General features: G+C 45.9%; 1 protein-coding gene across 2 annotated transcripts in view; it reads right to left on the reverse strand.

Moving 5' to 3' along the window:
• sema3b (sema domain, immunoglobulin domain (Ig), short basic domain, secreted, (semaphorin) 3B) overlaps window positions 1-13,874 on the reverse strand; it is a 41,790-nt gene that overhangs the window by 13,747 nt on the left and 14,169 nt on the right. The window contains exons 1-4 of one of the 2 annotated variants that reach the window (XM_018737780.2): window positions 9,962-10,350; window positions 5,850-6,183; window positions 4,130-4,287; window positions 809-871 (exon numbers count right to left, since the gene is read on the reverse strand). In XM_018737780.2, coding sequence (XP_018593296.2) covers window positions 809-871; window positions 4,130-4,287; window positions 5,850-6,015 — 387 coding nt within the window. In that variant the 5' untranslated portion in view covers window positions 6,016-6,183; window positions 9,962-10,350. Of the gene's footprint in view, window positions 1-808; window positions 872-4,129; window positions 4,288-5,849; window positions 6,184-9,961; window positions 10,351-13,874 lie in introns of those variants that run through there. The other variant, XM_018737779.2, reaches the window with a different exon arrangement.

Consider the following 13,874-nt stretch of genomic DNA (forward strand, 5'->3'; position numbering starts at 1 on the left):
CATAAGCCAAGAAAAATGAAAGTTACAAAGCCTGAAGAGTGTCCGCATGTGGGAAACACATGCAAATGCGCTTTATCTGAGTCTTAGAGCGACCAGTATGATCTCATGCAGTAGCCCAGCCTAAAAAAACGAGAAGGAATTTAAAACAACGGGCCTTTTCTGTAACTTAAGCAGCACCTCAGTTACATCCTAGAGAAGGTCAAATAATGAGAAGTCCCAGTCCTGGGATCAGGTCAGACCAGAAGTACGATATAATACAAGACGCACACAGCTGACACAGCTCCTCAGGTGTAACGGGACCCAGGACTTTGCAATGAATGGGAGCTGTTGTGTGCCTCCTCCAGCTGTATAATCAGGCTGATGAGGGGCTGGTGGGTGCGAGTGTGCAGGCGTGTGTGGCTAGGCTGTGAGCCTATACCCTTGTTGCAGAGCCCCCCCCTACACGTACAGACGCACAGAGTTAGAGCCCAGCACCCTCTCTGGGAGGGACTGTTTCCTCAGAGTCAAGGGCCACCATTCACTCTGAGTGGGTGGTCTCACTAAACATGGAAGCAGTCTGGGTGGGTCTAGGCAGAACACAGGCTGCTGAGGGGCTGTGAGCTCCACTCCCGGCTGTGTCCAGCTGCACTACAATAAGAGCGGAAGGAAGGGTCCACTGATCTCAGCCAGCAGCTCTAGCTCAAGGCTAGTCACCTGAGCTAGTCAGGCAGTTATGGGGTCATTGGCCTTGTTTCATAAAAGTAGAGCAGCGATAATCCAACATGCCTTTGCAAAGCCAGGAGTCCTAATTCCATCGGCAGGTACTTACATTGATGTCCTTTCCTGCCCAGTTGCACTCCTCCCTCCAGTCCACTGGGGCTGGCCAGTAGATCTGAGAAAGAGATGGGGAAGAGCAGCGGTCAAAGGTCAGTAGGAAGGCTATTGTACAGCTATGCCTGGGGTCTTGACATCATAAGCTCAGACTTGCCCAGCCTGCAGGGACAATGCTGTCCAACACATGTGAAGAATCTGCACATAGCACCATAATAGCACCATAAAAGTATAAAAACGACATGACACCAGACAAGCAATATAGGTGACAGACAACACCAATAAAATGTCATGTCTTTTATAAATCAAGTGAAACTGAAAAAAGAGAGCAAACAAACAACTGACAGGAGTTTATTTGTTACAGTAAACCTGTCTGGGCAATATGAGAGCTCAAGAAGAGAAATGGTGAGATGAAGGCTAAGGTCTATGCCAAGCCAATAGCAATGATGGGCCAAATGTAGAAGAACTGAAACGGTGAGAAATGAAGTCCATTCATGGATAAGGGTCAGAAACAATCTCCATGTACAGATACACTGTACAGTGTTTGCCTTTTGAGATCTTTACCTTCACTGTTTATCACCTTAAAACACTATCCATGTGCATATGTTCATAGTGCTGGCAGAGAAGAAACTGATAAGTGCTTTGGATTGCAGATTGTGAGGGGGGACTTTGTGAGGTCTTTGGTCTGAACAGTCAAGGATAAACATGGCAATGTTTTTGACTGAAAGAGAATCCTCCAGGTAAGGGAAGAATACAAGACGGATCATGGGAGAGCTAAAATGGAAATGACAACACCAAATAGGCACCAAATCCACTTACATGGACCTCAACAATGCTTTTCCTGTGCCCAGCTGGCTCCTGTGAATAGAACGCTGCACACACACTGCTTGCACCATTGAGAGGGTCTACACACCCCTGTGCCCCCAGTGACCTTCACTTTCCACACCTCGTTCACTATGAACATGCCCCAAACACAGAACTTTCTCACCTAATGCAAGTTACTCCCTTTGAAAAGCAAAGGCACCCCGTTCTCCCACAAAGGAATGTCAGATCCGAGTCGATGCTGTCAGCCATTAGCTGTGAAGATTTGACCCCCGGGGTGAGGGTTGGGATTGTCGGTAAGAAAGGGTCCATTCATATTAGCACGTGAGCACAGGTCTTATTTTTTCTGGTCCAGTTCACCGTGTGAAAGTATAGTCAAAGTGTAGTTGTTCAACTGCACATACCTGTTATACCCACAAACCAGTGGTCTCAAAGGCAATAGCCTGAGGTTGGGTCTGAGTAGCAGCACAGCGCAAGATTCAGACTTTACAGTCTTGACTTTATTAAGGGAAACGTGTCCAGCTGTGCTTTGGTTCTGATTTTTCTAAAAATCCTAGAGCTCAAACAGATCTCAGCATTGCAAAAGGAGCACAAGTACCACTATAATTGCACACGAACTGTATAAACAATAATTTTGCTTCGCTCTTGTTTGTATCTATAATCATGAACAAGGATTTCTGCAAATTTGGAAAAATTTTACCAGTCAAGCTACAGTAAACATGAAATAATGTAAAAAAGCACTCCCAGGATCAGGTTAGGATTCTCCAGTTTACATCACACACACCATACAGAACTGAATGCATTAAAAAATCCATGGAACAAAGAAAATGCGTGGAAAAATGTGTGGGAAAGAACCCGATGGGAAGAAAACGTGTGAAAGCAGCACACAGGAAGCGAAGACAAAACACGACTGTGTCACTAAAGGGGTGTGGGGGAGGGCAGAAGTATGCAGGGACAGGTTGTAGAGCAGAAGATGGGTCGCCTGGCACTGAAACAACAAACCTCTGCAAATGGGGTGTCCAGTGAATCCAGGATCTCTTATTTCCCACAACATTGTCAAGAAACCAGTTTGATTCTGGGCCTTTTTCTACTGTGAGGCCCCACCAGGCAAAGCTAAAACACCTCTAAGCGCACATCAGAAGAGGCCACTTGGATGAGATGTGAAACGTTTTCAAGAAAACTTATGCAAGTCCAGTTGCCTTTGTTTTAGCTTTGTTTTTAGATATACAATGACCTGGATAATTGAGAATCTTCACAGACATCTAAAATGTAATGATACATAAAAATAGCTAGAACACAATCAAACCTGATGATTTAGACTTTAAAAAATGTCTCCTTAGTGATGGTTTTGATTTAACTCTTAAAGACATTAAATGAAAGAAGAAATGCACTCTTAAAAATGAGGGCTGCAGCCCAGTCGTACCAAAGCCTGTTGTGCACCGCTGTAAACTTTTGCAGAAGTTACCCAGCACGAGAGGGTTCAGACGGCGGTCTGAAAACAGTGGACTGCTGTATCTCTCTGGCCTGTCACATTGCAGTAGGCTGATGGATAGGAGCCAGGGAGAAGTTCACAGACTGGACTCAGCTAAGGCTGGGTGGGAGGTTAGAGGGCAGGGGGCTCAGCCACTTGGGGGAGTTGCTGATGAAAGATCTTTAGAGATTAGCTGACCCCGCGACACTCACCACCACAGCTTCACAAGTGCATCGCATCGTACCGTCTCTGATCGTATGCCTATGGTAAGATACGGTGGGGTCCGTAAATCTGTCACCACCACTCTTTCACCAGCTTAACCCTGGAGGAGGTGAGGTTAGGAACACCACACCATCTATAACCTTCAGCATGAAGTGGAACTCGTGGGTTTTATGGGAATCCTTGTGTAGGTCAAGCTTCATAGGAAATATCAGAAAACTAAAGAGTTTTGGACCCAGTGCCACATAAATATGTGTTCAGCAGTAATACCAGAAGGGTCAGGAGAACTAGATGGATAATTTAAAGACCACCTGTGGCTTTTTGGATCGTTGAGTATTATTTACTTTACTGTTACTATTGTACTGATGTGTTTTTTAAAGAAACTTTCAATGGTAGGTTTATACCCTAAGCTGCTTACAATTATTTACGTATTTACATAGCTGAGTCGTTTATTTACTGTGCCATTTCAGAGTAAGTACCTTGATCAAGAGTACTACTGTAGAACCCAGGACAATTTACTGAAAGGCCATGGCTCGAACCTCTACTAACCTACTATGGTGTGGCAAAAATCGGATGTTCTGGATGAAATGGACCGTGAAATGCTATATGTAGTCATCTAAAGTTTCCATTACTTAATGTGCAAATCATATTATCACAAACTGTCCATATCTCACATAACAATGTAAATCTGCAGTTTTCTAAAAGACAATCTGATTGAAGCACATCACATGGTGACACACTAATAGGTCGACAGACAGAGCAATGTTAGATGGCTAGATGGCCACATCAATGTTTTTCATCGCAGACCTTGTGCTCTTGCTTGGCGATGTTGTCCAGGCTGAGGGACAGCAGGAAGTTCTTGGCGCCCACAAAGAGACGTCCCCTTTCCTCATCTAGGAGCATGGTGCTGAAGCAGCAGGACCGATCCAACTCGTAGCGGCGCACACCGTGGAAGGCCAGCAGGTCTGGAGGGGGAAGGTGTGCTCAGTTAATGTAGGGCGAAGTCACACAACAGCCACACACACTGACACATATAACCTCCCACGATACACTGCCAGCAAGACAGGCAGTGAAATGGATACTTGGTTTTTATGTAAAGAAGTAAAACCTGCCATTCTCTGTCCTACCCCTCACATACGCAATGTGCAGGAGACACAGGATATGTGATGTAAGGACCTTCAGTGCCAGCTTGCTAGTTGAAATGGAGGCGATGCCCTCACAAGCTCACTCTTTTCTCAAGCCCTTTTTCATCATGGTCTTTAAATTTGGCTTCACTTCTTTGCATTTTTTTTCTATATAACAAAACTTGTTGCACTTGTCCAGCCCATATGGTCAGTTGCAGGACTGGACAGATGAGCTCAATACAACTGGCCACTGGAAGAGGAGTTGAGAATATGAGACATTCGACATCGCCCACTGCTCCTGCACTCATATCTTCCCCACTGGGGTATTACCGCTGCCCTCCACAGTTACCCAGGATACAAGGCGAGTCCTGGGAGCTTCCAGGGCAACAGATGTTCAAGTCGATGGCTTTGCAAGACACCTCATAGGAAGAAAACGGGTCAGCTCAGTGGGGGCAATTTTGGCATATATTTTCATTGCCCTAGGTCTCTGAGCAGCTCAAAGAGGTGAATTAGCATGAAACTATATGACAATTTAAAACAAAAAATGTGACCATAATCTATAATATATGTACACTTACAGAAATACTAAACGTGACACCTTTTTGATGAATAATTGATTTTTATGAATAATTGATCAGAAAACTGGGGCAGCATTAACATTCAGACCAGATGAAATCTAATATACATTATTAGCAAATATACATAATAATTTAGTTAATCCTTAACAGGGTATTTAAATTGGAAGGACAAATCTTGAATGAATATCATAAATTGAAGATTTATTTTTAAAGAATGGGAAGTGAGCAATCGGGGTTAAAAAAATTAACTTCAAGCTACTGAGGTATCAGATCACATTTCAGGAGAACAGCTGCTATTGTACCTTTGAGTAAGCACTTAACCCAGATTTCTTCCTTAATTATCCAGACGTATAAAAATTTTAAGGTATGTAAGATGCTTCATAGAGAAATAAGTGAGCAAATAGTTTCTCCTGTTTTTGGGTTACTGCTCTGGAGCATGTTATCTATAAAGTTGTATATAAATGCCTTTTTAAATATAAATAAGCACCATGTTCAGTATGTTATATTATGAAAAAAATAAGGAAAAGAATTAGGGCATAGATAATATTCTAAGCAATCACTACAGTAATAATATTTGTATTAATTTTTGTTTATTTCATCTCTGAAACCTTGAGATATGTCAGTGCTGTATGTTTTTCATCCTGCTGAATGGATGTCTAAGAACGTTATGCATTCCACCCATCTTCAGAAGCTTGTACAAACAAGCAAACGTGTGTCCAGTGAACTCAGTGGGAGGTGCTGGTCCCAGCGGACTGCACCAAAAAGTCAGAGCATAATTAGTGATGTGAGTGGAGGAGCGAGCGTAGACTGAAAGAAGTACCTTACCTTTGTAAGAAAGCTTCATGCGGGGGGAGGAGGAGGATGAAGATGGGGGGGTTGGTGATGTGCTGGTCTTGGGGACATCACTGGAGGAGGCCTGCGCGGTCAACAGGCCAAGGAACAGCAGGGAGCTGCATGTCAGCGTCATGGCCATCATCACCATTGTCATCATCTTGTCGGTGGCCTCAGCCCCCCTGGGGGCCTCTCTCTGTTGTTTTGTTTCTGTGGTGTCCCCCCTCTTGGTTCCTTGCCTCGAACGTTTAGGTCTTGGCCTCTCTGCTCTCCGTTTTGGTGTGCCTCAGCTTTGGCGGGAGGAACACTTCCCCAGCGGGATCGGAACCTAAAAATAACCCAGAGCGGCACCTTACTGAAATGGCAGCCTACGGGCTGGCTGGCACAGTGTAGCACGGATGGACTATTTTAGGCAGAGACTGCCACAATGCCCAGGCGCCACATGTTAATGCCATCCAGCCGTGATGGGGAGGCAAATGTCATCATGCTGTGGCCGGGATTCCAAAATGTCCAAGCAAGGGACGGTGTTCCAGAGGTCTGAACCTCTGCATCAGTGGGTTCTTGTGTGATGCCAAAGCCATTCCAGATTCAAACTCCCAGAGAAGGGCTTCCATGCCAGCTCACTCTACGGTCATTGTATTTTTCAGCACTGTATCACTTTTCAGCTCTTACGATTAGCATCCGGGGGCTGTAAAATGGAAGGCAATGCAGTGATACGAGTTAAGAAAGTACTACAGTATAGGCATTCCTCAGAGGCCAAGGAGATTCAGCCAGTACAATTCAGCCCGCTGTTCATGCCACTACCTTGATCCCTAGTACACAACAATGCACCCTTTCAGGAGAATGTTCCAACATTGGATCTCATCTTGGCATACCCTATAAAGTACAGTCAAATCCCCCCCTCTCTCGCATGCACCAGCTCAATAGGAGTCCTGAGAGTACCAAGGTACCAAGGTAAGATCAGAGGGAACTTCGGGAACTGAATGGCGTGCATTGTGAAAGTGTTCTCCATGTCACAGGCTCAGGTCTTACACAAAAGGCCACTGGGGATACGTCTTCACATGAGCAGGTCTTTACTAAATGGAGACATGTTGACACCATAAGCAAGAATGCAGAGACAAGTCCTGCTCTAAATCAGAACAGGCTCCCTACCTGCCGCTGGCCACTGGCCTCAGCTCTGTCCAGAGCAAAGCTAAAAATCTCCAGACTTCTGAAGGTGCTTTTAAGCACTGCCAGGGATCTCCCTCACTCCAAAGGGCTCAGCAGTGAATCATGTCTCCTCAGGCATCTAGTTTAAACATCATCGCTCCAAACTGGCTGACATCTGAGCTGCAACTTTGCGTCAGGCTTGTGTAGTATAGCAAGTATGCTGAACAGACAGAGTCTGTGGTGTTGAGCCCTTTCTCGGATGTTAGCTGTCTGGCCCCTCTGTGCATACTTGGGTGGGTACAGACGTCCCGATGTACAAATTGCGGGTGGATTATAGTCCGGTTTGACGTGTGTCAACGCAAAGCCTTTCTCCACACCTCCAGGGACATATAGGCCCCCTTTCAAAGTGCCAACAAGGCGCTGCATAGCAACCCCCTTGTGTCGCCCTACACCCCACTGTGTTGCTATAAAGTCCCTCTCTTAACAGGGAGCAGAATAGGGCAGAATAGGGCAGTTCAGCAACTGCTCTGCTCAGCATGTAGCAACTGGAAAGGGCCAGAGGAGACATCACAAAAGAGATGAATGAAAAAGGAGAGAGGGGGTACAGGGGGTCAACAAGTAGATGCCCTCATCATGAGGGCAATGAGGGGTTCACAGACACCCTCTCCATGGGACCAACAGACACTGCAGACTCTAGGGTCAGTGCTGCAAGGGTATTTGTGTCTCAGTGCCGCTGTTTCTCCCCACTATATGTCTTTGTTAAAATTCCTTTTCCCCACCTGTCACAAACCAGAACAGCAGCTGAAAAGCATACAAGTTGCGTTCTAAGTGCGTTGAAGATCAAGAAATGAAACCGCAAGAGATGCTGCAGCTCATAACTGCTACTGGCTGACAGGTCAACCTGCTCCTTCCTGATGTTTCGGGTGTCCCAGGTTTCCACACAAGCTTCCCTAGCAGAGATTTTCTGCCCACTGCACTTTGTTTCTTTCATCGCTGTTTATATGTCATAATCACAATTTAGCGGCTGTTCTCATAGCTCCAGTAGAAAGGATGGGTCCTTTCAGTGGAGATGAGCGCTAACAGGTTTTTTGGTCTCCTGTGGCTGGGGGGGGGCAGTGGCAGCTGGCGTGTGGCTGCGGGGACGTCCTCCGGGGACTTCCACGATGTAGGGAAACTGGGAAACAGTCTGCTCCCTCTACTGTAATCACCACGGTACAGCAGGAATCACCCAGCCTACCCTCAAGGCCCAGAGACGATTACTAATGGAGACAGACGAGCCAAGGCTGAGGAGGCGTGGAAATTACAAGGATATGGTTGGGCATGATAACGTTCAGTAACACGAGAAACAGACGGGTGATTGGCAGAGGGGCCTGTCTTGGTTTACTGGCCACCTGGAGCTGCTGCTCTCACCCTGGGAGCTGACCTCTCCGACCACAGCTATAGTACAACATCCCGATCGCTACCCACGACTACTAGAAACCAACGACAGATCAGAAAACAAATCCTTCTCAGGCTCAAACACAGACTCTACTGCAGACATGGGTGAAAATCCAACCAACATGCATTCAACAGCAAGTAACTGCAAAGCCGGACAAATAGCAGGTGAATGAGAGCATAGCTGTTATACACAGAATTTGAGCTGCCTCTCACAACCACCCACAGAGCACTCAGACACACACGAGATACAACCCTCAGTCCAACCGCAACACATGCACACACAGCTGTGCTAACATGAAGCCACCGGTTTGACTCGAGTGCACATAAAGGGCCTATTGACCCAGTCCAGCAGCAAGTCCAGACACTCAATTCAGATCAGAATAGAACAGGAAGAGTCAAGCCATATCTGCTGCTGGCCAGTAAAAAGATCACTGGAGTAGAACATGCATTTATATGCTAAGTCTGCCCTGTTCAACAATTTCCTTTCCCATAATTAACAAATTAGAAGTAGAACCCATCTCAGGTTATGGTGTCCATTAGTGTGTAAAAATGGACAAGAATCATGACCACTATTTGATTTCATATAAAACCAAAAAGCGCACACAGAGTCTGAAACCGCTTGTGCCATACGGGATCGCGGGGAGCCAGAGCCTAACCCAGCAACACAGGGCGTAAGGCCGGAGGGGGAGGGGACACACCCAGGACGGGACACCAGCCCGTCGCAAGGCACCCCAAGCAGGACTCAAACCCCAGACCCACCGGAGAACAGGACCCGGTCAAACCCGCTGCGCCGTCGCTAAAACCGAAAAGCTGTTCTTAAAATGTTTTAACTTCTAAAACTGAATGAAATGTAAAACAAATGGTCAGAACAACCCGTTAATTGACCAAAGTACTAGGGCACCACTATAAGGATGAGTTTCCTGCACCCAAAAGATGTATTAATCATCGTCTGAAAAGCTGAATACTGCATCATTCTAAAGAACAGAGAGTGGATTCCGTCTAGTTTAATGGGAAAATGCGATGTACTGTAACGCAGAAAATACAAAATAAAGGCATAATTAGACACAAAAAAAGTGAAAAAAAGCTCATAAAGTTTAACCTGTAGGATTTCAGCAGTGATAAATACTGGCTCTGTTAACAAAATAAACACATTATAATGTGAATGAATATAATTACACGGGTTTCTGTGCACCATGAGCCTCCAATATGTGAAGCAGGGGAGGGAGAATAACGGAGAAAAAAGAAGCTGATTGTTCCGTGGAACGCTTTCCCTGGCCTCGGACCAGCAGACAGTGCCTCTTGTGATGGAGGGCATAAAAGGGAAGGAAAGGCATTTTATAAGAACAAGTCCTTATATGAAGTGGTTAAGGAGAGCAAACAGCAACAGTGAGCTAGCAATTAGTGGCTTTTGGTCTCTTTCTAAATTCAGCAGTGAATGAAGTCAGTGAAAAAAAAAAGCGAAATGAAAAAAAGTCCGAAATCGTCATCGGGTGAAAAAGCTGTACCCCGGGGAAACTCACCTCACTTTGCGCCCCACGCACAGCCCGGCGCACAGCAGCACCGACAGTCAGCGCCATGCAGAGGACCCTGGGCCGCTGTGCCCCGACGCAGCGCGCTGAACACACACTCACACACACGCACCGGGCGCAGTCAGAGCTGCTGTGCGCTGTGACCAAAAAAATAAGCTGTAACGGAATTAGAGCAGGAGAAAAAGTAAATAAATCCTCTTCTAAGTGGCACACCCGCTGATGTAAAGAAAATTACATGTAAACATATTGAGCTTGAGGACATCCACAGAGCACTTTGTTTGAAGAGGCAAGCTCACAAGAAGGCTTGTAAAGTCCAGGTCAGCTGCTCACACTTCATTTCCAAAAAAACTCTCCGGGAAGTAGAAGGGAGATGGTGCAGCTACTTGGAGCACGAATGAAAGGAGGCCGGAGTAATGGGTTCAATTGAAGAGTGCCGAGGGAGGGACGGATGGATGGAGGGAGGGAACGAGGGAGGGAGCGCCGGAGGGAGGGAGGTGGGGGTGGCAGCACAATGTGCCCTCCCTGGCTAGGATATTTAATCCCTCCCTCTCTGCCGCATGTTGCTGCAGGGGGATCTGGACTGGGTTTGGGGATGCCCTGAGAGAAACGCTGGAGTTTTGCAGGTTCGAAAGTAAGACCTGTTCATCACCAAGGTCAGAGCTCTTACCCAGAGGGGGGGAAGGACAGGAAGAGAACAAGAAGAAGGCAAAAAGAGAGACACTTAAGGAATTTCCTAAAAGCAGAGGAATTCCTGGGTAACATGTCACATGCCTGGAAGCCAGCTGAAGCATCATCCCCAAGAGCAAAGGCTTCTACCTTTTAATATCAGGGGCTTCATTATTACTAATGTATAAGCACACACACAGCACTGTCAGTATTACATTTTGGCTTTATGGCTGCACACATTAGCATGGGAAAGGGCACCTGCTATGTGATGAAAATGTAAGTGTACGGCGCGTCCCTCAGTCTCATGGCCACCATGGATGAGCACACTGGGTCAATGGAAGAGATCTGCTGTTTCCTACTGTTTCCTTGGAATGGATTCTTCCAGACTCCCCCAGCATGGTTTAATGAGGGGTTTTTCCACAAACCCACACAACTTGTAAGAGAGCAGTGCCGATCCTGCAGAAACCTGTGCTTCTCTGCCGCCAGAGAGGGTCTGCCCAGATCGGTGCCCCGAGGGGTGATAGTTGCTCCTGCGGGGCTGCGATGTGCTCGGCTCCTACGTCACATGGTGCCCCACGCTGGGTTCTTGGTGTTGCTCGGTTTTCAGTGGGCTCACAGACAAGTAGCTAGCCGACTGGACGTAGAGCTATGAAGGTACCTGCATCTCTCGCTCCTTCTGACCCATGAACAGTTCCATTTCCACAGCAACCCCTCTCTACTTCCAGACTTTTCATATAAAAACAATCTGAAGTGAAAAAGTATTTTAATTTAAATTTAAAATTTTAGCAATTTAAATTGATTTTTTCCCCCCATCAATCAGCTTGTCATACCTTTAAATGTTACCTTAATTCTTTTTATTTTCTGTATATCTTTCCATTTATGCTGACATCATCATTCCAGCCTTTTATCCTAGGATTCCCCCTTGAAATATTATTGTTCACAATGTGGCAAACTTTTGAAATAAAGCCCCATAGAGGCCATGGCCAGAGGTCAGAGGTCAGCGCTCCAGGGCCACACGACAGCGCCCTCGCCGCATGCCACACACCGAGTTCTCTGGGCCAGCGCCTGGAGACGAGCAGCCAGCTGAGTGTGCACAGTGCGCTGCATTCAATGCGCACTAAAGCCCAGGAGTTCCAGTCACAAAGACCAACAGACACGGCTGGTTTCAGTGCAGATGATGAACTGCTTAGATGAAATTTTCCACGAGCAGCCGGCAGCCAAACAAACTACGCGCTTCAGGTAGCTCTTCCTGTGAACCTGCACAGAATTGTTACAAAGGATGATGGAATTCGACCATGAAAAACCACTATACTAATCACTACAGCACTTTGTGTAAGTTGAACATTTATATCATTATAGGGATGGCTGATGCCTAATACACCCTTAATATGTGTGACTGCTGAAGACTACAACAAAAAGTATTTTTTCATAAAGTATATCATCAGCACCAAAGTAACGGAGGCCATTAAGGGGTCTACGTCATCCTCGGACTAATCTCATTTTATGTTCTAATTGAATTTTGTGGGACCTTTGCTCTAAGGAAGCAAATTGCTGTGGTCTGGTAAGACTCCATAGTTCCTGCAAGCAAAGCACTTCATAAATTGTGTTTGACATTTATGCGTTCATGTTTTATTCCATGTTTGCATATGTGAGCAGTTAAACGGATGCACATGATGAGGTCATGGATAAGAGGAGCCAGCGCTCAGGCACTGTTACCACAGCTCAGCAAACAGGAGGCGCTATATCTTCCCTGGACTCTAGCAAAATTAACAGAAATTGAAATGCTACAATTTAAGCCTAGTGATGCTCCCATGAGCTGTATTTGCACTGACATTGTAATTATTAACATTTACTCAGCTGACACTTTTGTCCATTGTGACAACATTAGATAATACCTTTTACAATAATTTACCCATTTATAAAGCAGAATATTATGACTGTGTCAGTTCAGAGTAAATTTTTTGACTAAGGGCCTGTAGCAGGAGTGAGAATTCAAACTGTGGGCTTTGCAGATTACAGGATGAAAGTTCTAACCATTGTGTGATATGGTGCTCCTTTTGGTATACAGTACTGTTATTTAATGTTTTCTGCATTAGTGTCAAAGGGAAAGAGCATATTTTAGGTTTCCAAGCATTCCTTTTGCCAAAAGTTACAGTATTATAGTGGGGGTTTTGTATGTTGTTACAGAAAGATAGGACACAGACACACACAGTCTGAGACCGCTTGTCCCGAGGCAAACTGGAGCCAAACCCAGCAACACAGGGCACAAAGCTGGAGGATGAGGGGACACACCCAGGACAGGATGCCAGTCCATCACAAGGCACCCCAAGCGGGACTCGAACCCCAGACCCACCAGAGAACAGAACCCGGTCAAACCTGCCGCGACTCCGCTCGGGACAAGGGGTTGTTGACAATGGATGGCTACTAAGCTTTGTAGGAAGTTTATTAATTGAGAGCATTATTTTTGGAAGCGTTCACACTTTACAGCTTTTTTGCCCAAGTGCCGAAATCTTTTGTACAGTACTGTACGTTTCAATTTGCACGCTGATCTAAGTAAAAGAGAATTAATTAAAAATGTCACATGAATAATATTGAAATAAAACTTAATAGTTATCCAGGTAAACTGCGGAGCCATGTTCCCTCATTTCCTACCTGTGCTCTTAGTGACCCTATGTATATCCAACGACCCATACCTCTGCTCACACACTCGAGTGTGATGCCCCTCCCACCAGTTAGGCATGATCCCTTTGGATTCCAGGGTCCAGAAAGTTTATCCATCCTTCACCACGGACTGAGGCCCGCCCCAGGGGTCTGCTTACCCTAAATCTGCTCTCTGTTTGATGTGGGTGAGAAGTAGGGCACTCCTTGGCCTCTGGCCTCAACTCTACACCCGATTCCAGGTACGGGGGGACTTGCCAATAGATTACTACACCTTTAAATACAAGGGCGGCTTAAAGCCAAATTCACCATACTTTGGCCCCAGGGTCCCACAGTCATCCAAGAATCAGTTATCAGCCACTTTCTATAAACTGAGTAGGATCGAAATGTTTCATCACGAACCATCACCTGAACTCTCTGAGAATTTTCACACTCGGAAGTTCTATCCGCAAGAAAGCGGGTTTGACAGATTTGTCTGACAATGATCTGAGATACTGGAAAACAGACAAGAGAGGAATGATAAAATATCAAACAATAACACTGCCAGACCACACCGCATTAGGTGGACTCACAAGAATAT

This window comes from Scleropages formosus, chromosome 2 (assembly GCF_900964775.1).
Source record: "Scleropages formosus chromosome 2, fSclFor1.1, whole genome shotgun sequence".
NCBI classification, from domain to species: domain Eukaryota; kingdom Metazoa; phylum Chordata; class Actinopteri; order Osteoglossiformes; family Osteoglossidae; genus Scleropages; species Scleropages formosus.